At 39.6% G+C, this 25,145-nt stretch overlaps 1 protein-coding gene across 1 annotated transcript in view; it reads right to left on the bottom strand.

The window, feature by feature from the left end:
- Positions 1 to 25,145, bottom strand: part of LOC121945951 (eukaryotic translation initiation factor 3 subunit H) — a 68,810-nt gene that overhangs the window by 18,938 nt on the left and 24,727 nt on the right. Inside the window, exons 3-4 of the mRNA XM_042490334.1 lie at positions 10,158 to 10,325; positions 3,673 to 3,772 (exon numbers count right to left, since the gene is read on the bottom strand). Of these exons, the coding sequence (XP_042346268.1) occupies positions 3,673 to 3,772; positions 10,158 to 10,325 (268 nt within the window). The remainder of the gene's footprint in view (positions 1 to 3,672; positions 3,773 to 10,157; positions 10,326 to 25,145) is intronic.

Genomic DNA, 25,145 nt, shown 5'->3' with positions numbered 1-25,145 from the left:
ACATCAGGGATTTCTATGATACGATTTCTGTATAATTAACTAGTGTTATGAAAATTGTATTGTTGCGTATTTAGATTTTGGAAAAAGCTCATATCCCGATATGGACTTTAACAATACTGTCCAGCCAAGTGACATGACTTCATTCTATATACTGTGCTGACACGTAATCGTACTTTCAAACTAAACCAGAGGGTACATTATCTATCAATTTTCTGTCTGAGACAAAAAACGGTTTAAGCGGACAGTTTGCCTGCTTATTGAATCGTGGAAAATAAATTAATTCTCAGCTTGATTGTTAATTATCCATGGAAAACATATGTCTCAATGCAGAGAAGTCAATAATAAATTTAAAACTTAATTCTTAACATTATGATCACCTGTAACAATTTTTTAAGACTGGGCTGTACGTCCCTTACTGAACTTATAAGATGGTAAACAGTAACGCATGTAAACATATGCCTTCAAAACCATAAGCTCCTAACCTGAAGGTCCTCCAAAGCTTTAAATGCAGCCACTTTTTGATTTTAGGAGTGTGGGAAAAAAATACAATAGGCCTATTTCTCTGAATATCATTCATTTCTTTGAAGAAACTAAGTGAAATTGTTATTTTTAAAGTTGGGATTATTATGAGTTATAAAGATTAAATAAATCTCAAGGGATAACGGTACAGTGAAGACCTGAAAACAAGATATATTCACAGAGCCTTCTCTCTTAATTAAATCAGCCTCTTCCTGCATTAGAAAAGTCAACAGCTGAAACAATTAAAGAGCAAACAGAACAATAGCCACATGTCAGCAGGAAGAAAACACGGAAACTGTCAAAAACAGACAACTAGTTATTTAGCATGATTGTTATAAATAAAATATTTTTAAAAATTTATAAGAAATACAGAGAAGCGTATAAACAGTTTGTAAAAATATCAGGAAAATACTCAGTACTCATACAAAATAAACGGCGAAAAATTCATCCAAATCGCTCTGTCTACACAATTTCCTGCCATTATTGCGTTTACTATCTGAAATAATTGCACAGTTTATCAGTTATTCTGTAATTGTTGTTGTTGTTGTTATGCACTGAATATCATAGGAAATATCTATAAATATGTCACTTAGTCAGGGGTCAGATTACATTATTATTATTATTATTATTATTATTATTATTATTATTACATTTCATAATTGCATCAAAGCCCTCAGAAATAAAACTTGTGAAACACCAACAGATTCCTGATCCTACTGTTTATGCACAAAACCACATGCAGGAGTGAGTGTGAATCAGTGGTGGATATTAGCCTGCAACAAACAATACTTGTGCCAAAAAAACAGGTCCTAGCTGATCCATGGCTATTTTGAGCACATTTTAAATGAACAGAGAGTGGGTAGGGTTAAAAGTTCTTCTACCTCTAGCTCCAATGCATTTAACATCTGTTGTGTTGAGGGCAGAGATTGTCTCAGGTCTGCTTTTAGCTCCACATCTTTATTTATTTCGCATACGCTTACAAGAAAGGTTGCAAATGGAGCATTGTACTGTTACCACTTGGCTTGTACTTCTCGGTAAATTGTACCTCAGCCAAATAAAAGCAGAATGAATAGTAATGTTATGCATGTTACATTTTGATATCTGAAAAAACGATAGGTTGTCCATATTGCACACCCCGGGCGATGTTAGACTCAGTTGCTTAAATGACTTTTTTATGGGCTCTGCTGATAAGTGTGCACAACCCCAACCGATTTTTAACCACCTCTCCTTGTTCCTTAGGAGCTAAAAGCTGCATCTCTCTCTCCTGCTCTGACATGGGCCTGTTAACACAAAATGGAACTTCAAACTTTGCTTAATGTCTCACATAAATCCAATAGCATTGACTGACTGCCTTGGTGCAGCCTGTCACTTGTGCACAAAGCATGAGCCACAAACTAACGTCTGTATATGTGTAATGTTGGCTTGTTAGCTGCATCCTGCTTGTTATGGGATCAATACGCTCGCTGCATTAATCCACCATGTGCACTGCACCGGAAACAGAGATGTTTACATTATGCTTGTCTGTGTGATAAACAGGGGTTTGGAGCATCATGTGAGTCTGATAAGGTAATTTTGAAAAATGCTGTTTCGTATTCCAAGAAGAGCATCACCTCAGGCAAACTTTAAGAGAAGACTCTGAGGCAGCGGAAGTGGACAACCCTGCCTCAGGCTCTGAGTGTGGAGAACAAAAATCAGTATGGATAGCAGCAGTTTATAAGGAAAATCTATAATGTTATAAATACTGTTTGTTATACCTATTGGCACAATTATCCATCTGCATTGCTTTAAAATATTTCCTGCAAATTATGACCTTTTCAAATGCCTGCAGAGCGATAAAAAGGTGTCTGTGAGGAAACAGAATGATAGCACAATTCTAGGCAGGACAAACTGCTCAACCCTACTGGACGTTGCGCCCTTAATGCCATGCTCTTTCCAAGTTGGGCCCCACTGGACAAAGCCAAAGGTTGACTCCACAGGCCGACTAATTTGATGCTTCATATTGTGTGCTGAAGTGGATGCTATTGACCACTGTCTCCATAGCCCAGCGGACTTGGAGGGCAGTTCAAAGGGATGGGTCTATTCAACACTCATCTATCCCTGCCTTTCATTTCCAAAAGGTGCACAATATATGCAAGCTTATGTAACATCAAATACACCAACATGAAAGAGAGTGTTTTTTATCGCACATTGTAATGGGGGGAAAAATGAAACGCTTTTGAAGTTTCGCATCTTCGGAGGGGAAAAAAACAGAAACATTATTGATATTCAGATTTCCAGTCTATTTTGAAAATAACAGGATCGGGACAAGATTGTTGTTATGTGGTGATATTGTCCTTTCCTGCCCTGCGCTGCCCTCTCTCAATCATGGGCTTATTGGGAACACTGATAGCTACAGATTGGAGCCGTAATAAATCATAGGAACTAATGAAAAGCTGCAGAAATGAGAAGGATCCTGACTCTGGGCCAAACACACTGGGTCAATAACAGAGTTGCTGGCAATAGAGACACACAGGTGGAGAAAAACAGAGGAAATGGGAAAGAGAAATGAAATGATGCGGTTAAATTGTCCCCTCTCCCTGCAAATACACTCGCTTTTAGTGAATTTAAAAATGTATATCTGGAGGGTTCTGAGTGGACAGCAACTTGATACCTCCGGGAGTTCTTTGTGGAGCTGTTTACTTGCATTCGTCAGTGTATGTGTGTGTCCCTTCATGCATGTGTTTGTGCATGTGTGAGTTTGTGCACTTGGACTACCCTGAACTGCCTGGAAAATGGTCCTCTCATTACATTCATTTTTAGCTGCAATTTAAAAGCAATTACGATAAGCCTTAGGGTCAGAAAAAAGCATAAACATGGTACATTTGTTTGACGGGCAAGGGCAAACTGATAAATCATCATCATCAGCATCAGTCTGCAACTGCTACTAAATGCCTCCCCTGTGGATGCACAAGCCTATATTTGCATCCATTGAATAAGCAGAATCAAGAGAGCAAAAAGGCAAAACATTTAAATTCTGTACTCCTGGAAGCAATGTGAGCCTGTGTGTTTGCACAAATGAATAGGCAAGATTTACTCATGAGCATCAAAACTTCTGTGTGCACGTGATCATGAAATCCAATTTCATTTTTGTGTGCTCTGCAATGAGCTACTCACCCCTCAGGTGTGAAATCTTTCTCTTTGCAGATCTCCATGAGTTTGGGGGTGAGCCTGTACGCCTTGAGGGAGAGGGAGCCTTGGGCCGTCTTTATGGGATCTGGAATGACAAGGGAGAGGGATGAGAGCTGAAACATTTAAAATTGCTCTCTGAATCATATCCTCTGACTTCAGCAAATAAAAATTACAATCTGATTTCCTCCTTAGGTAAAGCTTTCTAAAAAAAATGTATGCATGTCTGGTTGATCCCATGCAATCAGTACTGTCTTACAATCACGTGCTGACATATGCTATTCTATATTCAATATTTTAAGGTCTGGAATGAGAGTTGCTTCAGCAATACACAATCACATCCTTGGACTCTAATTTGAGCGCAATAGAATATTGCATTCAATCTCAGAGCAAAGTCAACGTACTTAGAGTTCCTAAAGCATCTTAAACCAGCCTGACACCAACCAACTTCTGAAGCAATTTCAATGTCAATCAATCAACTATTTGTTGTCACATAAAGTCATACGAGGTGCAACTCCAGTGAAACTCGATCACGCACCTCTTTCATATTGTGCAATATAATTTACTTGGGTATTTTTCTTAACTCTTTTTACATTGTAGGCTGTTGCTTTGGAAATGTCTGTGTTTACAGATGGCTCTGGTTATCCACGGTGTTTGGTTGTGAAATAATTTAACTGTAGTTTTGGGGAAAAGTGCTCCTGTTGTTATAAAAATTCAATCCACCACAGTTTGTTTTGCTACAGTTGAGGCACGCTCCTGAGGTCTTGATTGTTTGGTGTAAAGTCGTCATAAAACTCAGTCTGTCTTTTTCTTTTCTGATAAAATCATTGTGTTAGATATTGTCTTAAGACTTTTTATTGGCTAATGCAAACAGTGAAGTTCAATGACATAAACATTGTCAAAAACCAACAGCTGCGCTCTTGCCAGCACCAAACAGGAAGAACAAACCAGGTAGACCGTGAACATGGAGTGGACTCCAGGAAGTACGCCTGTCACGATAACTAGTTTTGGTGACAGTATATTTTCCCAGAAATAACTGCAATAAAAGAAATTGTCATTTTAAGACCATTTTAGGCCCTGCTTCCAAGTCTTATGATTGTAAAAACCCCTGCCATTTATCCTAGCATCACGTAGACAAAAATGTCATTATGTAAACAAAAACCAATGTGCATATTAATAGGCAATGCTTACAATATTTGGACATGACCTTGATCATTTTTGCTGACCTCGATAAGGAGATAACGTAATTATTTTGACAGGCCTGCCAAGGAGGCTCGAGAATGTGAATAAGGCTCTGTTCTCTTGTGTTTTGGGAAAGGAGTGAACAAGATGGAGACACAGTTTTGGAGTGAAAAGAAGTTGGTGTTTATTTCAGCATGTATCTAATCCACCAACCAGCACTTATTCTCAATTTTTTAAATGGTTTGGCTCTAACTCCCGCAGTCTCCTCCTACTATGACAGCATAGCTAACAAACAGAGGCTGGTAGCAAGTCGAGGCAGCAAAATTGAAAATGCAATTTTGTTAACAAATACAGTTTTATCTTTATAGATTATATTGATGGGGCGTTGACAATAATACTGTAGTTTTATGGAGCTTTTTGTCTTGCGTTTCTCAAGTTATGTGTTTTTGCAGACTCGTATGGAATTGTTGATAATTCATATTTCTTCAAGGGAGTAATATATTCCAGCAGGAGAAGGACGGGAAAGCACCTTAAAAGAAAGTCCTGCAAATATTGAACCTGCAAGATCCCCCATCTTTGAGAAATAAGCTCAAAGACAGAGCAACAACTCTCTGTTACTACATCTTTCAGTAAGAAAAAAAAACTTGACCTGTAAATGGACTTTGCTATGAAATCAGTAATAATTAGGTCAATTTCCATTCACAGAATACAGTGCTGTGTGTCTGCATTGTGCACTGCCCACATCACAATCAAGTCACTATACTGTTTGTCATCCAGAATGTATGTTGTTACACTAAAAATGACAGCAGCATTTAGGAGTACATATACAGCACAAGACTCAGGTGTTTTAACACATCTCAAAAGATTCAAGTTACTTTCAACAAACACAAAGAAGTCTAACTGATTTGAAAGTCACAAGTGTCCTCAGTGCAAACAAGTAAAAACATAAAATCCTTAGAGGAGCTGCCATAAAAAAATAAAGCGAAGACAGAGTGCCTCCCATCAGATCTCTGACTTTATTGATTTTGTCACTTAAATGAAAATCTTTTGTATCCATTTTAGTGATGAAAAACACTCACGTCTGTCCAGGCTGACAAATCTAAGCAGTAGGGAGGGGAGTGGAGGAGCTTGTGGTCTGTCCACTGCAAAACGACATTTGTACAGCAGGCTTTCTAATATATAAAATCAATTCAACAAGCTGAAGAGTCAAGTGAAAGTTACACCCAGAAAACTATCCAGACCGACTAAGGAATGCTACTTGCATTCTTGCAAGAGAGAGAAAGTGGTAATATTGGCTTCGGCTGGACAGGCTGACAGCCGCCACACTGAGTCCACCAGAAATTTTAGTCTGACTTTTTTTCCTTTCCACCAGCCAACTGTGGCAAGCCATTTGCCTACAGCAGAGTCACTCCCAAACAAGATACAGCCAAACCCAATGCTTGCCAATCTCCACTGAGGCTGGTTGGTGACAGCCACACTTGATTAAGACAACTCTCTCCTCTCCATAGGAGGCTTGGTAACGAAATGAAAAATCCAGCTCCTCGGAGCCTCTTGATTTTGGATAGGTGAACTTTTGCTGCCAGTAAAGACTGATCTCGATGCCTGTGCACACATTATCTACACACACACATTTAGTAACCGCTATGGAGAACTAGGAGTGGGTTTGATTTCACTTGTGTCTTCAATTTGCAAATGCCAAACAAGCACCAAACCAAGAAAATCGAGAGAAAGTGAAATTTTAGTCGAATAGAGCACACTGCTGGGTAAATTACCATTCAGTTTATACATTTATAGATAGAATGATGCAAGGATAATGTTTATTTGTAGGCCACCACAGAAGTCAACATCACACTGGTTTCCTCAACAAAAAAAAATATATTTTCATTTGGATTTTGGATCACTGCAGAAAATAAGCTCTGTGGTGAACAAACATTTATGATACTTACATGTTTTGTACAGCAAGATCATCCTCACACAGGAACACCATTTTTTGACTTTTAAATGCAAACAACAGAGTTGCATGACTTTTAACGTTGTCGCCACAACAACGCTGACAGACCAAGTTTCAGGCTTCTAACCAAAAACCCACTCAGAAAACCCATCGACTTCGAGACGAGGGAGCCAGGAGTGCTAAAATGCTGACTCATTTCCGGGTTTTAGGACTCATTCTACACCACTCCCTAAATACATACTGTATGTCCTCTATTTGAAAGAAGCTCTGAGCCTGCAGAGAGCTGCTAAAGGTTTGCTTTGTGCCTGTCCATCTTCGCCTTTTCAACTGTTCACCTCATACAAGAAAAGTGTTGCCATGGCGAACATATTTAACCAATTGGTTTAACAACCCACTCTAATCGTACACTTTCATTGAACAGAAGCTATTAACTCACTGGTTGGCCACCTGATTGATTCATTCATCGGCATAAAATGACCAGTGAGCTAATGACGAAGAGAAGAAAAAAGAAATCAATTTTCTTTCCCTCTGACTTTAAACAGAGATAATGTCAATTCCTTTGAGGTGCTTTGATCCATTAAGCGCTGCATTATTGACTGACATTAACAGGAGGCCTCGTTTAGAATGAGAAAGGGCTGCCTGAGTGGCCAGCTGGCTGGCAGGACTAGATCAGAGAGGTTCATATGTCAGCTGGTTTAAATTAATCTTTGCCTATCACGGATTTGTACAATCTGACAACATGACAGCACAGAAGTGATTTTGAAGAGAAAGAATAGGGCCGGGGGGGAGTTCCTTCACACTCACCGACACTGAAACATTGATGGAATTCAAAGCTGTTTTCATCATTTTTTAAAAAAAACGACAATTCCCCGTGCAGCCTCTCTCTTGACTTGAAGTGAGCGGATAAACACTCAGCTATTCTAATGAAAGACTGTGATTTCAGGTCTGTGGGCTTCTAAAATTTTTGGTGTCACCTTGACTGTACTGTACACTAATTTTTCGGCTCATCAACCCAAAGAAGGTAAACTCAGCACATTATGAAGTGTGCAATATGGGCAGAAAATACTCTCTTGATGTGATCTGGCATTTTGACAATGTCTGTATTTGATTCTATGTCTTCAGCTTGTAAATGTAATGTGTGAGTCACATTTCAGCACCACAAATATAAATAAAGACCACTTGTGCTTTCATAGAAACCGGCCATAAATTAAACACTACCATTTACTTAAATATGTTATGTTCAGATATACTGCCTCTGAAATCAGCGAGCACTCGGAGTGGTTATGTAGTAATGAATCATCAATTATTTAGACACTGAGGAGTTAAATGCTCAATGTTTTATAGTGACAGGTTTTAATTTGCTGTCATGTAGGTTTTAATATTGCCGTCGTGTGAAAGAAAGCTTACACCATCTGGGATGGCATTTGTGGTGCTGCAATTATGGGCACCTCTTAAAGGTCCTTTCTGTGAAGCAGGTGCAGGCACATGATGTCCGCACGCGTCATGTTAGTGGTAACCAGCTACCTTGTTAATCTGTCTATTTTTCCCTGCTTTCTGCTCGTCATTGCCTCCTCTGCCGTTGGCCTTTCAAGGGCTATAGACAGACATGGCGTCGCAAACCCCTTCTTTCACCTGCCACTGATGGTTTACAGAGGAGGGCACAAGCCAGAGTCTTTGCTGTGTTAGATGGGAACTTATGAAATGATATTTGCACAGCAGATCTGCACAAAAAGAAAACATTTATAATTATTCTTCAAGCTCTTGGGTCTATTTAAAATGTATTTGATGTCATCGCAGACACTTGCTGGATTTATCTTTAAACACTGCCTTTTTTAAAAAAAATATATATTTGTGCTACCCTCTACTAATCTTTTTCTACATCTGTCAGATTGATTTATTGTTAAGATTCTCTGAATGTCAGCCACAGTGGAATATTATAAGACTTCTCAGTGGCCTATTCTTAGATACCTATTGATTAAAGAGACTAAATTTGACTTGTGATTGTTTAATCATGGCTAAACCTAAAATGAATATGAAACATAAGTGACTAGAATCTGCTCCCTCGTCGCAGTTCCAGCCTCCAAGGAGGTAAAACTAATTTTGATGCAGTATACTGAATCCAAGCAAGCTTTTGCAAATTCAGAATGGGGTTTTACACCCATTGTTTCATAACGATTCAGCATTATTTTGTGGGGCCATTGTGTAGATCTTAACTGGTGCTGTACTACTCTCCTGGAACTATTTTCCAACAGCATGAATCACCATCATTAGTGGTCGTCTGTGAATAGCTGAATGGTTGTGTGACGGGTGAACAATGCAGAAGTGAATCTGCCCTCAGCACTTTTGTTCTTTTACAACTTAGTCAATAAAACATTCCTTGCTCGTGATGGGAGTAGACTGGATAAGAATTAGACCGGCTCATCTAACCATTACCTGTACTGACCGATGGTTGAACCCCGCCTTGGTTATTATAAACACATTTGGCCCAATGCCATTTCTTATCGTCACCCTTTCCTCTCGTTTTCGAGTGCCCCCAACAGAACTGCAAGGGCCATTGGTTGAAATCTTCGGCTATGAAATGGGACAACCCTTAAGGAACCTGAAACATCATTAGTTGCTGTTGATGGCATTTACATAAACAGACATGACAAGATAATTTCGAATTTGCCATCTTAAGCTGTAGTAATTTCTGTTGTGTGGACTTTATGCTATTTATGGTTGTCAGCAGTCCACGGAGACAAGTAAGAAAAAGAAGACATCCCTAATGCCTGGAACTGCTGCTGGATCAGTTTGTGGTACAGCAACTGCAAACAAGTATTGTTGTAGTTAGCCAAGCTCAGGGTTCCTACAGCTAATATGAAGTTAGCTTCAAAACTTCGAATAGTGCCACTCTGACCAATTTAAAAAAGAAACAGAGGAAAGAAAACACGAACCAACATCAGTTACTTTGAGATAGGGAGACTTTCACCTAAAGGTTTAATGTGACATTAAACATGACTCTTATGCTGTGTGTAGGAGGCAACTATAGAACAGAAGTTTTCTAGGTGATTTTGTGTTTCTCACTCAGCATGGTGGGATTCAGCTGCTGAACCTTATATGCATATCCTTGTGCCAGTTTCAGCTATGCCAAAAAAACAGCCGGAAGCATGGCGTCTATCACATTTCCACAGAGTGCTCCCTGCCCAAACTTTGAAAAGATTTGGAAACCACTTATTGTGACAGGCCGTTCCATTGCACATACATTTTTTAACAGATTTTAGTGTGATATTGTGGACAATGGTGAGTGAAAAGAAATCCATCAACACAGAAATTCCCCAGACTTCTGTGTGAGTCTACTTACCATAGATGAGTACAACGGACTCCTCGATGGCGTGCTGGTAACTGAACTGTGAGTCGAGCAGCGCTCGGCTGACAAAAGAGCCATAGTAGGTGGATTGGTACCAGCCCACATGCAGATGGTCAATGTTGACGTGACGCAGAGAACGCATCATCTCCATCTGGTACTGGACTAGAGGCAGAGAGAGAGAAAGAGAGAGAGAGGTAGAAATGGAGAGAGAGAGGGAACGTCAGAGAAATGGGACAGAGAATGAGAGAGAAAGAAAATATTTAATTCAGAATGAACTTCATTGAAATCAGCTCGGGGATTTTTTATTTGGATCTGTGAATATCTGGCCTCCATCTGTAACTGGACATGGTTTCCGAACAGAGGGAGCGAAAGGATGTGAGAAACATGAGAAATGAGGGAAAAAAAGGAGCAACAAGGATGTGAAAGAGAAACACACTGAAACAGAGAAAACAAAGGCTTCATCTTCTGTTGTCGAGTGGTCGTGGTGGAGATTTCTAAAACAAACATCAACCAGGAACACCGGCCACCCTTTCATTCCTTATGTCAGTAAATATATCCTGGTGGAGAAAAAAAGCAGCTGGATAGATACATAGACAGGTTTCGGCTACTGGAGAGAAGGCTAGATACATTACAACGAGAGCCATTTCATTACACCAGACACATCCTAAGGACGCGCAGCCAGAAATACAAACAACCTGCCTCGTCGGCTGTAAGTAACAACCAAAGCAAGCGAGCAAAACAGCATCTCCATGCAGGCTCGCTGGAGGAGGTTGATAAATCAGGGTGTTATTGGGCAGCTGTGGCCCCCTAGACCCCAGCCTGTAGAGCACATCCTTCTCCTGCTGGGGCTGTTAACAAGAAGAAACCGGAGAGGTGGAAAAGAGGGATGGCAGAAAGTAGACCAAAAGAAAAAGAGCAAAGAACATGGTGAGGTGAAGGATAGTGGAAAGAAAGGAAAGGTGTTCACGGGAGACCTTGCTGATTTTCAGCCAGCCTTGTATCATAAGAATGTGGGTTAGATGTGTTAATGAAATGTGGTAAACTTTCCTCCATCTTGCCAGCGCTCACAACTCCCTGCTCATCTCACAGCTCAAATTACAGCTGGCTCTATTTGGATTTGTTGAACTACAAATTGTACTTCGACCACTGTGAGCAGGCCATCACGGACACAAAGTGTACAAGTGGATCGAGAGAAAGAGCTGCTGAGAACAGTAAATGGTCGCCATATTGTTTTCTGCATTGTAATAACAGAGACCGGAAATACTGACATCCAGCGGAGAAGCTAAGCAGTGATCTTCAAATACGATCCAAGGCTCTGCTATTATGTTGCCTATTTCTCAGCTAAACTGTTTTCACAAAACATATTTCAGTTTACAGTTTAACTGTAAACGGCCAACATATTTAAAAAAAAAAAGGGCTAAGCTCACATTACGTCACCCACCAGCAGAGGCTTTTCAAAAGTCAAAGTCATCTTTTTTATTGTCAATTCTGACATGTTTGTTAGACATACAGGAATTGAAATTGCATTTCTCTCCATACCCACAGTGCAAATAGTAAAAGGACAAAAAAAGAATAGAAAAACAAAGAGAAAAAAAGCTACAAATATATATGTACATAAATAAATAATTGGGCAATAGAAAAAGAAAATATAGACATGGTGTATATACATACCTACATACAAACGTATGTTTTTTGGTCTGAGGCGACACAGTGAATTCTGGTAGCTGTAGATTTTCTATGTCTTGAGCAAAAAGTAAATGCTCTTTTCCTCTGGTCATGTAGCAAAGATTTCAATAGCATTTGCTTCTTCTCTCATAGACAGGCTAGTTTTAAGGAAATACCATCTTTCAGGCAGTTAATAAATACATCTTTAAAGAGGTAAGAAGAGGAGGGGTTAAGGGGGAACAGCAAAAGAAAACAATGAAGAGGGTTGAGAGAGGTGAGAGAGTGAAGAGAAGCCTAATGTCACCTTATTAGATAGGTCTCTCTTTTGGGTTTTTCTAACAGCCTGAATTGGACCCCTGGCTATGTAAAGCGGTGAGTGAGCTCGGTTCAACTATCTTAACATTTCAGTTGGTCACTTCAAGGGATGTGACCTCTCAGAGTTCATGTAGCACTCACCGAGAGAGCAGTCACACAACGCAGCACTTTGTGGTTTATTTGCATTAACTTATCCAGTCATTCACAGACCTCCAACAAACACACACTCATACTTCTTGCTCACTGTCATTTGTTCTGCTGCCTCTGCTGTACTCCACACAGAAAACAAATGGCACTAGTCTGCCCACAATTACACATTCAACCCCTGCAGGAGTGCCGCATGAGGAGAAGAGGCTGCACTTAGGTGCCTCTTCCTCCTGACGATAACAACACTGAACATCTGGCTGGGGACAGACAGGCAAAGAGGCCCTATTCACAGCCCGTCCTGCAGAGATGCAACAATCTAGCCTTTGAATCTAGCCTTTTTATTTCATGATTGACATGGTCAGAGAGACAAAAGCAAGCAGAGTAGATGGCCAGGATAATACACGGGGGAGGAGGTGGGAAGGCAGCAGAGGAATTAAGGGAGATGGGGTATATGAGGCAGAAGAGGGAGATTGCAGTCCATGAAGCAACTCGGTGACGAACCACAGGGAGAGGAGGTGTCTGGCACATTGTGTGTGTGTTTCTTAGCTGTAATTCTTAAACACAGTGGAAAAGTCACTGGAGAAATGTGTGTATATTACGTTTCACAAAGAAAAATCTGCTGGTGGGGGGTAGCAGGTGCGAGATGATTTAAGCGTCTTCTTTGTAATTCTGAGTCTACAGTGACAAAGAAGTAGGCGACAATTAAAACATGGGGGTGGTTGAGACGCGAAAGAGAAGCAGCAAAAGGAAGAGCATGGGGAAGAGAGAGAGTGTTTGTGACAGGCAGGAGTTAGTCTGTTGGAGAGTGGCTTTGCCCAGGGGCAGGCTAGCAGCAGACTCCAAGACACACACAGCTCAATGTAGAGGGAAGCCAACCTGCTGCCTGACTACTGTATCTGTCTCTGCACCTCTATACCAATCAGTATGGGTACTTACCTCTCAAGCGGCACTGATGCGTATACCTGGCCCAACACCCTATCATTAGCAGGGAAATTGTGCACAAAGTGATCCGTCTCTGAAGTGAAAGCTGAAGGCTGGAGGATTGACAAGAGAGGCCAGAAAACCAATCAGCCATCGCTCTCATCTTATCCAATCGTTTACTCTCCTCCCACTTCGTTATAACCTCAATGTGTGTACAATATCTTTACATGCCAAACCAGTTTGTTTTGAACAGTTTCACATTTAGACCGACCACATATTGCTAACAAAATAGATTAGATCTGTGGGTGGTGTTTGCCTGCATAGAAAATCATCTGCGCATCTTCTCCCACTCTGTGTCTATACAATGACGTTACTGCAGACTTTTACCCTGAAACCATGTTATATTGGTTGATTTATTGGGTATATTCTTGTCTTTATTTTATTTAAGTTTATAATTAAGGGTTGACTAATGCTGGTTTTTCTAGGGCTGATAGCGCTACTGATAATAAGTCGTTATTGAGACGGATAACCGATATTTGAAACCGATATGCATTTACAATAAAAATGAACATCTTTCTGACAATATTTAGAATTTGAAAAATAACAAACTACGACCCAAAACATTGTTTAAATGCCTACAGTAAAAGTTTAGTCAAAACTGAAATGTTCAAAATCATATACAGCAAGTTCCCAGCAACTTTTTTTATAAAGTCAAGTGAAAATTTTAATAAAAAGTAAAAAAAAGCTAAAAATAGCTCCCTGAGGTTTTATAAAGTAAAAGTTCCTCCCATGCTGACACTTTCTTTGCACTTTTTAATTAATACATTTCATCTGCGATCATTAAAACAAAATGTCGGTACAGATAATCGGCAGAATGCCAAATATCATATTTACTTCTAAATAATGCATGGCAATTTTGGTCTTTTCTGTGTTCAAGATTACAGTTTTCTGTGGTATTTACCGAAGGTTTTACCATGTGACTACAAATCTCTGTAAATCTTAAGTTTGTCCACATGCTTGTGCTCTGAAATAATACAATAATGCAATAACGTTTCTCAAGAGTTTCCAAGTGGAAGTCCAACCTCGGGGGGCGTTCCAGTTTAAATTAACAACTAAGAACTCGGATATTCCTATTTCCCAGTTCAACTGGAACGCACCATAAAGCCAGGAGAATCATAAAAGATCCCAACCACCTGGACAACTGCCTTTTCTCCCTGCTGAGGTCGGGGAGAAGGTATGTTACGCTTAGGCCAGAAGGATCCTAAATAAAGACACTGCCAAAAACTGTTAAATTAACTATAACTATTAAGGTCCTTTTTTACTGCACAAATCGATGGAACTAAGAGCATGATATTTCCCTGAAATCGCATTTTTATCAAATTTCATGTGAAAAATACACTGATTGATTGATTTGGATATTCTGAAATGTGGTCCAAACACGTTAAGGGGGAATTTTATTTTTTTGTATGACTTAATGTGCTCTCATTGGACTATGGATAGTGTACCTCTCACTCTAATTTGTACCATGATTAATTGACTCTGATGAAGATGCAGTGTTTGCACCTTATTAAATGTTTAAGTTAATCATGTGCCCCAGTGTCTTCTTTAATGCAATCCCTATAAAATGGCCCATTCAATTGTTTGCTATGACTAGTGATAAAACGCGAGTGTAATTCTCAGCTGAAGTTGTCCGACAACGACACATCAAAAAATGAATCCAACAGTTGGGCATGTGTTACTGGGATTAAAAAAAACACCAAAAAGTGAGTTTCCACTGTCACCTGATTATTAGTTTACACTATTATCACTGAATCTGACTGAATCAATAAATCAACTGATCGATCAATCATAAGAAATCATGCAAGATACACCTCCAGTCTTGCTAAGTGACAATATGCACAACTCACAATCACTTTCCTTGATTTTCTATTAATATGCTAATCTGCAATCACTTAAGAGAGACTTCAAAGTTGTTTTGTAACTAATTTAAAACGAAAACTGACAGTTTGCATAGAATTCAAAGACTGGACCGTGAAAAGACATGCATCTAAGGAAGTTTATGAAAACATGTCTCAAGAGCTAAGAATTTCAAAAGCACAAACACAAACTAGGTTTTAACGAAATTCAAAAGAACATGGGACTGGACAATGTTTTCACTGAGCTGGTAGGTCAACTGAGCAGCAGAGAGCTACCAAGTGACCGACAGCCCACACACAGCAATAGAGACTGTTGGCTGAAATTAAAGATCATTCTGTGGGGACAGCTACATGTAGCTCTTCACAAATCATTTTCTAATTTGTCAGAGAAACAAATAACAGAGCCAAACAGTTAGGCTAATGCTTGAGGTTCCTCTGTATTACAAATAATTACATTTGGATAACTTTATTTATTATTATTTATTTATTTTGTCACTTTTGTGACACTGATTTTTCTGCTCTACCTAAACACTGACCATAAGCATAAAGCTAAAGCAAACAATTTAGTGGTTTTACATCAGTAATGTAGACATTTTGCACATGTTCCAATTAATCAACACATTTAAAATTTCTTTGGACTTTTAATACTTCCTTAATTCTAACATACATATCTACAAAACTTATACTACTGCAAATTGATGTTGCTGAAAAATAAAATTACCAAATGTTTTTTTTTTTTTTGTAATTATCATTTTATACGGTACACACATCACAAAAATTGTCTTTTAACATGTACAAACACTAATCAGTTCCGTAACTAACTGGCATGAAAGTCTACAATAACTCTTAAAAATATATGAAAATAACAAAGCTGAGAGTTTCTCGGCGGTAGTGAGGAGACTGATGTATTCTACCCATCTGGATGACACCAGGTTTCCACTATAGACTCAAGCAGACAGGCAGACTTTCAAACAAACTACTACAAGCTGAACCCTGGTCAGAAAGAAATAGATAGAAGACACATGCAGACAATCGACAGACAGGCAGCCTGATAGCTCAAGTGAGATTCAGAAGGCTGAGTGAAACTACAGGCCAGTGGCAGGCCAGCCAGCTCATCCAACACAGATCTAATACAGAGCGCAGAGCCTTGTAAATGCCACAGGATCACTACCTTGTTTGTTCAAAAGCCAAGAACTACAACAGCGAAAAAAGATTGCAAAACAAACTGTGTGACCATCTGACTTAGGTGGGCATGCGTGTGTGTATATACTACACACAACAGTGAAGTAGTAAAGCCTCTGGAGAACTGTGTGTAAAAGGGGTAGGTGTAAATAAGACAATTATTCTTATAGTAGCATAATAAATTTCAAGAAGAAAACAGAAAGAAAATAAACCTACATACTAGAAGTTCTGAAGCTGTAACCATCGAGTGCTAACTATTTTTACTTTACAGAGCATTTCATTTGCAGAATTACTCATTGCGTTTGTTGATCAATGAATTGAATAACTTGTTGCTTTTGTGGATAAAAAAAAGAAGTAGTAAGACATTGAAGGCCAACAACAGAGTAAGTACGACCTCAAGAATCAAAGCCTCATACATGACAAAGAGAGAGAGAAGAAAACGTTTGTACTTTGGATACTTTACAGCAAAATGAAGACAAAAGGGTGCTGAGATGTGAGGGCGGCTGTCTGTGTTCTGGTTAGGGTAATCTGAATGGTGCTACATGAATGAATAATGTTTTCTATTCTTTCAACTACCAATGAGGTGGAGGTGACCTTAAGTGAAGCAGTTACCCTCCGCTTCAAAGGAGCCGCTCTGACCGACTATAGAAGACTCCAGTCGCTGGCACAGCCGCTCACAGATGTCCAACCTAATGAAAGCAGCGCACTGTTGATCAGAGTCTTCATTCTGACAAATATCTTGGATCTTGGAAAAAAAAAGACGATGATTGTTTTGTACAAAGATGGATATTGATCTCAATATAAGCAAATCAACTTGAAATCTGTGCTGTTCTTTCCCTCTCCAATTGTTTAATCATGTTAACAGCGACAGATCTGTGGGGAGGGAGCTTAAATTACAATTAGGAATACGCTGATCAATCAGCCGCTGATGGTTATCGGCCGATATTCAGTAAAGAACATGCGACTGGGAGAACGGGATTAATGCTTCAGGCTTTTTCATGATTCATGACTACTTCAGTCAAGATCTTTTCCCTTAGTGTTTTTAATTCCTGTTCAGGCATGAAAAAAAACCCAACTCATTTTTTAACATGAATTCTTCAAGGAGGTGTGACTAAACACCTGAGCCCGAGCAGAAAACTACCAGCTTTATGCATAGAGGTAACACAGTTATTGAAACTGAGGACAGCGACACAAGGACTGAGCGTCACGGTGTGTGTGTGTGTGTGTGTGTGTGTGTGTGTGTGTGTGTGTGTGTCTGCAATGAACCAGACAGATAGTCCATACTCTAATACTCAATGACACAAGAGGTGAACTGCATCAGACCTTGCATGCTGCTGCAGGCCACAACATCTCAGCACGGGCAGCAAGATGTGTGAGTGTGTATGTGTCTCTGAATGTGAGGATGCACATATCTGTGTGTCACTACACATTCTAATCACCACCTTGACTGGCTGACGGGGCCTTGCTCGCTTGCAAAAGCGCACACACACACACACACACACACACACACACACACACACACATTTACATCCACACACACACACATTTACATCCACTAATGTCGAGACGAGTGGATGAATAATATATGATAAATAAAGTACAATGAAGTCAAAGGTCTGAAACTTGGTGAGCTATATTACCTCTACTCTCAATTTCCCTCCATTACTTTCTCAGCTCGGTGAATAGAAATTTTGAAGAGCAATAAATGAGATCAGACAGGCCAATCAGACCTCTATCAAAAATAACTTGATTACATTTGGTAGAAAATGTTCTCTCTTAGTTGCAATAAAGGCAGAATGATAGGTGTTGCACGGACCACTGATCAAGGACAGTTTAAAAGAAATGCTGAGGGTAAAAAAAAACACCTCTTCAAAGTTTGGTTTCAGAACAGAAATATACAGCTGGGATTGAAGTGCAGTCGAAAAAGAGCAGCGGTGGTGTTCAGCATGGTAAAAGTGAAGAGGTGGGTTTGCTTTCTTACCTTGCTTACCCTGCACATATAGAATGCATTTTTACTTTGTGTGGACCCATCAATATCCTCTCAAAGTCAACACCGAAAAATACAAAGCAGCGGCCATTTTGGATGATTGATAGGACTGCTAGCTTTGCTGGCTGCTCTAAATGACTAATTCCTCATATTTTGCCAGTAGTGCTCAGTGGTGACAGCAAAGCATGCTCATCTTGGCATTTCATAAATACTTCAGAGCCAAGAGAAAAACAGAACAAATGCTTTGACACATTACAATTTAAAAGATACCTTATTTTGTGTGTGGAAGAGGGGTGTAGTTTCACAGCTTCTCCATTTTTTTTTCATTTTACCCTCAGGACGCAGCACACCAACACTAATTGAATGAGTCCACACTCTTGACCCATTCAACACGGCTGACAACCCAGTTTTACTCCGCTCTCTATTCTGACATTCATTTACTTCTCGACACAACTCCGAGCTGTTTTGTAGGGTGAAAACAGCGAGCAGTTCCAACCGTCTCGGTATTTACACATATATTTGGGAAAGTTTTTCTTTAAAAGCTTCTGATAAACTACGAACACACCTGGCTTGACTTTACCTCTTCTACAACTAAACAAAACACTACATCTGCTGTTGTGTACTGTGGAGAGCAAAGTGAATTTCGATGTTTGAAGGCCTTGAGACGAGCTGCCTGTTCTGCCTTGTTGTTCCGCTGCTGCTTTCCTGTTTACCCAGCCTCCTTTAACCTTGCTACTCCTCTGGAGTCCCTAAACAGGAGCGACGAAAAGCTGATGATATTAATGCCCTTTCCTCCTCCTCTGAGTCCTTTCACCGCATTACAAACACACTAATGAACTGTAGAGTCCTCAGCTCCTGGAAACCCAGTGTTTCATCAATGCTATGTGCATTTTTGGGTCAATATTATTCATTTTTGTGGGAAAAGCTCCATCCTTGTGGATTGAAATGTCATGAAGCTAGAAAGTGGAAACAATGTTTCCATAATGACATTCAAAATGCATAATATTGCCCGCATCTAGTCCCACCACACACTGCCCCCGTGTAAGAGTTTTTCCATGATGAAGGCACTTACAAAAAACTGAAAAGTCTTGCTTATTCAGTGAGAAGTCGCTGAAGACAAAACCATCAACAAGTTGTCTGGTTCTATCTGAGTCTCATTCATTAGGCTGCTCATCTTTAGTACCACTGGCACCATACAATACAGCTATTAGGCCTTACAGATTCTGAGCAAGCTAAGAAGTGCTGCCTATATAAGCCTGGCATTGATTTCTTTTATGTGGTTTCAATCTCTTTTTCTTTCTGCCTGTCTTTTTAAAACACACACACACACACACTCATGCAAAGATGAACACATGCACACGCATGTATGCCTGTACTGTTACTCGAGTGAGCACCTGTCGCTAAGCAGGTATAGAGCACTGTGGTGGCTTCCAGGCACCACTTACTGCAGACCATAATCAAGAAAAGCCAGGATTAAAAAAGATGAAAAATAAATATGCACCCAACCTCACACTAAACCCCAGACAACAGAACCACCCATGTTCAGAGGCCGTGTCAATTATAGTGCAGACCAGTGATTCCCAACCAAGGGCACTTGAACATGGAAAGATTGTACAGTAGCTCATCTAATTTAATTCTTTTAATTTAAGTCTTTTCTGACTTGACAATATAAACATGACTGGGCCTTTTGGTATTTACAGGGTTCCCACACATTTTCATGGACACATTTTCAAAACCTCTTCATGAGTTTTCAAGGACCCCTGAATTACATGATTTACCCATGAGTTTACACATCAAAGCATACTACAGCTGTGTATTATCGACGGACTGAGAAAACAATTTTGTAGTTATGTTGTATTATGTGGAAGGTTATCCCCGCAAGATGTAACAATTGTAACAATGTATGTATGTAACAATTTCATTACACATCAAAACTCTCAATGATTTTTAACAATTCCATGACTCTTCCAGGCCTGGAAAATGTGAATGTGAAATCCCACTACTTTTCAAGGTTTTCAATGACCATGGGAAACATTTTGGTAATGTAGTAGCTGACAGGAAATGAACAGGGACCAAAGAAGATCCCCTAGAAACAGAACAGCAATGAAAAGATTTGTATAATTGTAGCTAAAAACATGGATAAAGTTATGATAAATACTCAAAGATAGAAGTAACTGATAAACAGCTAGTTGGCCAAATATTTTGAATAAATAGTGATAAAGCTAAAGTAGTGGATAAACAGTTCAAATGTGTAGCTGGAAGTTTGAATGTAAACTTGACCAAATCAACCTAAAAAATGACTGTTTAATTGTAACATACAATACAAAGTATTCTACAAATATCCATTTTGATGAGATGAGTAGGGGTGTAATGATAGATTGATATCAGTCAATATATCTATAAGGATCAACAATCCAAAATCAACAGTTCAGAGAGAAACCATTGATACATGGGCGTGTTTAAGATACGCCTTTAATTTGAAACTCCCAAGGTATGTCTGTGTTATGGCTGGGCAATATAAAGATGTTAAATCGTATCGAGATATGAGTCTTTATATCATCTCAGATATTAGATATTGTTAAATCGTGATATGAAATAAATGGTGTTTTTTTTCCTGATTTTTAAGGTTGCATTACAGTGAAGTGATGTATTTTTCACAACTTATCAGACAGTTCTAATTGTTTTAACACTTGCCTTTACCCACTTAATCATTATATCTACATTAGTAATGATTATTGATCAAAAATGGAGTTGTGTTAATATTTCTTCGAAGTACCAATAGTCATTCCTACAATATTGTCACATCAGAGGAATTTTGATTAGAAAAAAATGTTATGTTCGATTCTGTCTCCCTGTTCTAACATCAATAAAGTGCTTTTAAAGAGATTTAAAAATATTGATAGATAATGTGTATCGAGATAAAGCCTAAAAATATTGCAATATAATTTTTCAGCCCATATCGTCCAGCCCTAGTCTGTGTCATCATTTCCTGTTAAAGTGCACCTCCTTCCTTAACATTCAAACAGTGCCAGCGGTCTAGCAGGTAACGGCAAGCAGCCAAGGAAAAAACAGTGGGGACATTTAACAATATTGTCTCATATAAATCACAGGACCTTAAGTTGAATCAAACACAAACGGTATTGTGGCATACTCACTGATATCAGCATATATTGTGACAAATTGTCTAAAGAATCTATATGATATACTATTATGATGAAACTTGCGATTTATACCCCTAAGGATAAGTAGTGTTGAATAACCCAGTTTAAATGTAACTCAAATGAACACATGTGAAACATGCTGGGTGGTGCTGATGGAGGGGTACTTGAGTACATTTGACAGGGTTGAATGGGTACATCAGGAAAAAGAATTGGGAAGCAGTGATGTAGATACAGTTTCCACATGACCACACAGCCATAGGATTAATGAGGTCTACCACTCAACATCACGATGACATGCACAGGAGACAGTAAAAGAGGGGTGAGGGGAGGAGACACATGGAAGGAAGAAAGTAGAAAGTGTTAGAGGCAAGGAAGAGAGGCCACAGCCTGTCTTTCATCTGTGAGTGTAATTTGCTAAGTGAGCACACTAAGTGGAGCTCACACCAGCACGCGCGTGTGTGTGTAAAAAGATGGCACAAGAGAGAGCTGACCTATGACATGACTATTGATCTCCAGGGCTCAGTATGTGGAGAGGAAAATGTTGAGTCATGACCTTGCCTTGATCGCAGGTCCCAGTGGTATGAAAAAATATGTAACAAAAACATTTTCTACTTCAGTAAATAATGATAATAATAGAACAATTTTTATAATATCATATTAGTAGTTTAAAATTAATTTGTTGCTTGGAGAGAGCAAAACTTTAGCTTAGGTAAGCTGTCATAATATAACACACAGGTTGTTTCAAAACAGTAATTTATTTCCAAATCATAATTTCCAGCACACATACTGTGTGTTAAAGCAAGTGTTAATGGCACTGTCAGCCAGGACAGGTGGAGCCTGACAGGCAAATCAATATTTCTCAACAGCATGGTAATATGCAGGTTTTCATTTGTGGATACTTCACTACACAGACAAATGTAAAACAACAATAAAATAAAAAAAATAAAAAAGCATTACTGTGAATTTCTGGTAGTAATTAGAAACATGTCTTTTTCTGACCTTGCAGCATGCACTTCAACTTATGTGGTACAATGTGCCTCACAGCGCACGTGTTTCCACAGACTTGCTGCATCTTGGATACTAGTGTCCAACACATTAAGTTTAAGCACATTACTTTTTTCTCCTCGAAAGAGAAAAGAGGGCAAACACTTTCTTTCTACGTATTGTCAAGGTCAGCTGGTGCTGATGTGAGAAAGCAGATAGCTTGTCCTTCTGTCATGGCATTTTGTCCGTCCACGCATTCATCTGTCGGAAGGAGGGAACAGTGATAAATGTGCAAGTTGTCGGGAAGTAAATGGTGGTATCGAGTTGTGGTCTGGTCCGGGGTGTCAGGAGAGCTACGAGGCTAATTTTCAACAGCAAGGCTATAATGGGATGTGTGTGCCTTTTTGTGACTGCGTCCCGGTGTTTGTGTGAGCGCACCCACCGTGGTCCATGTTCCACCTGGCACAGTGGATTAGGTGCAATTAATCTTAGTTAAGCAAGCCCTGCGGAGAGCTGCCTGCTTTACACGTGCATGCACATACAAACACACGCGCTCGGCCACAAACAGGCAGACAAACACACTTGGTGATGCACTGATGCACGAGAGGAAGTGAGAGCACAGTGAAGCGGCTGCTTTGTGCACCTAACACACTGACGAGTTCACCATATGCACATTTGACAGTGCCGCTTGTCACAGGGGCTTTGTTTTCAGAGTGGCAATGAGGAGATGATGTGGAAGGGGAAATGGTATGTGTTTGTTTGCTCACATGTGCATACAACAGTTTATCTTTTTGAATGGGAATAAAATAAAGAATGAATGTAGGAAGAATTCCATTTGATGTTGTTGACAATACTTGTTTAGCAGCACATGTGTTAGCCAGAGGTTTGAAGTGCAGAGTGTGCATGTTCAGTATGAAATGCAAAATACTTCTCCAGTTCCTTTCAAATAAATAAGCTATAATATTGATCTAGATTCCTAGAATCACCCCCAATGTTGTATGCCTGCATTAATCATTTTGCATTTATAGATTACATCCTGTCTGTCAAAACATGGACGCTTCACGCACATCTTCCCCCTGACAGCACAGACGATCTATAAAATAAGCACAGTTTCAAGTTGGACACCCAAGACTAGTGTCACAATTCAGTATCAGACTTTTTGAAAACCATTATATGATGTCAAATGAGGGTGACCTTTGACTCTTTGAATATATATTGTCATCTCTTCTTCACTTTATCATATTAGACATCTGTGTGAAATTCAGTCATTATTAGCATACAAATGTTTTACGGGGTCACAGTGACCTTGATCTTTGACCACCAACCACCAAATTCTAATCAGTTCATTCTTTTGTCCAAGAACACACTGGTGCCAAATTTGAGGAAATTCTCTTAAGGTGCTCTTGAGGTCGCATTCATGTGGATTAGACAATGCAAGGTCACGGTGACATTGATATTTGCCCACCAAAATGTAATCAGTTCATCCTTGAGTCCAAATGGACGCTGTGTGGATATCGTGCTTACGAGAATGAAACAGACAAGGTCACAGTGACCTTGACCTTTGATTTACGAACACCAAAAACTAATCATAGAGTCCGAGTCAATGTTTGCGTAAAATTTGAAGAAATTCCTGAAAAGGCATTCTTGTGATGTTATGTTCACACAAATGGGACGGATGGACGACCTGAAAACATGTCTCCAACCATGCCTGAATGCTAATTTTACATTCAATAAGTACAGCCATAATGTTTGAATTCGACACTGGTGCAGATGGGGCATGCATAGAAAAATAGAAACATGTGCCTGTTGTTTTGCAAAACAACCCAAAAACATTGCTGTGTTATTGAGCCAGATGCCAAAAGCATTTTTAAGTATGATTTATAATTATTCTTGTGAAACACTACGTTTCTTCTCCTCAAACCCCATCAGTTATCCCTCCTGTCCCTGCTGGCTACAACAGGTGCAGAAACTGCACTCAGTACACACAGGAGTAGGGTCCTTTAGCCTCTCCTATACAGGCTTCAGTATCTAGGGGCAATTAACTGCAGCGCCACTCACATCATTTGTCTCAACCATATCCCATGTGGCCTCAACTGTGTAAAAAGAACTCTATGAGCATCAGACTCGCATGAGTAAACACTAGGACCATCGGTGATTAACGCAGCCCAACAGAGGAGTAAAGTAGGAGGAGATATTTCCGGCATTCAGGCTTTTGGAAGCCTTGTTCATTTTCTGCAGAGGCACTGTTAGATGACTGTCAGTTGGAGCATTTCCAAGGGTTGAATGAGCATGAAACAGTTGAATCATTAGCACAAAATATGAGCAACTGGGTTAGAAAATATCTGGTGCTTTAGTAAAAAAGAAGTCAAAGGACACACAATTAACTACCACCATAGAGGTTAAAGGAGGAATTAAAGCCCTATTATACTGGTTTCCTGTTGGTGTTTGGTGGTCTCCAATACTAGCTGAGTTATATTTGTTCATATTTCAACCACCACAAGTCATGAAAATGGTTTCAGACTTTCTCTCTTCCGCACTGCTGCTCTCCCTTGTACTCATCATAGCCATTTTTCTTCTTGCTCAACATCTTGCTCCATCTTTTGCAGACTTTGCCCCAGCATCTCTCTCACAGCTGTTTACTTTTGCTGCCCATCTTTTTCTGTTTATACTTTCCTTTCCCAGTCCTTAGCTCTCTATCTTTTGC

Source organism: Plectropomus leopardus, chromosome 7 (genome assembly GCF_008729295.1).
Source record: "Plectropomus leopardus isolate mb chromosome 7, YSFRI_Pleo_2.0, whole genome shotgun sequence".
NCBI classification, from domain to species: Eukaryota; Metazoa; Chordata; class Actinopteri; order Perciformes; family Serranidae; genus Plectropomus; species Plectropomus leopardus.
The sequence above is the reverse complement of the archived record's forward strand: the minus strand, read 5'-3'. Positions and strand labels throughout refer to the sequence as shown.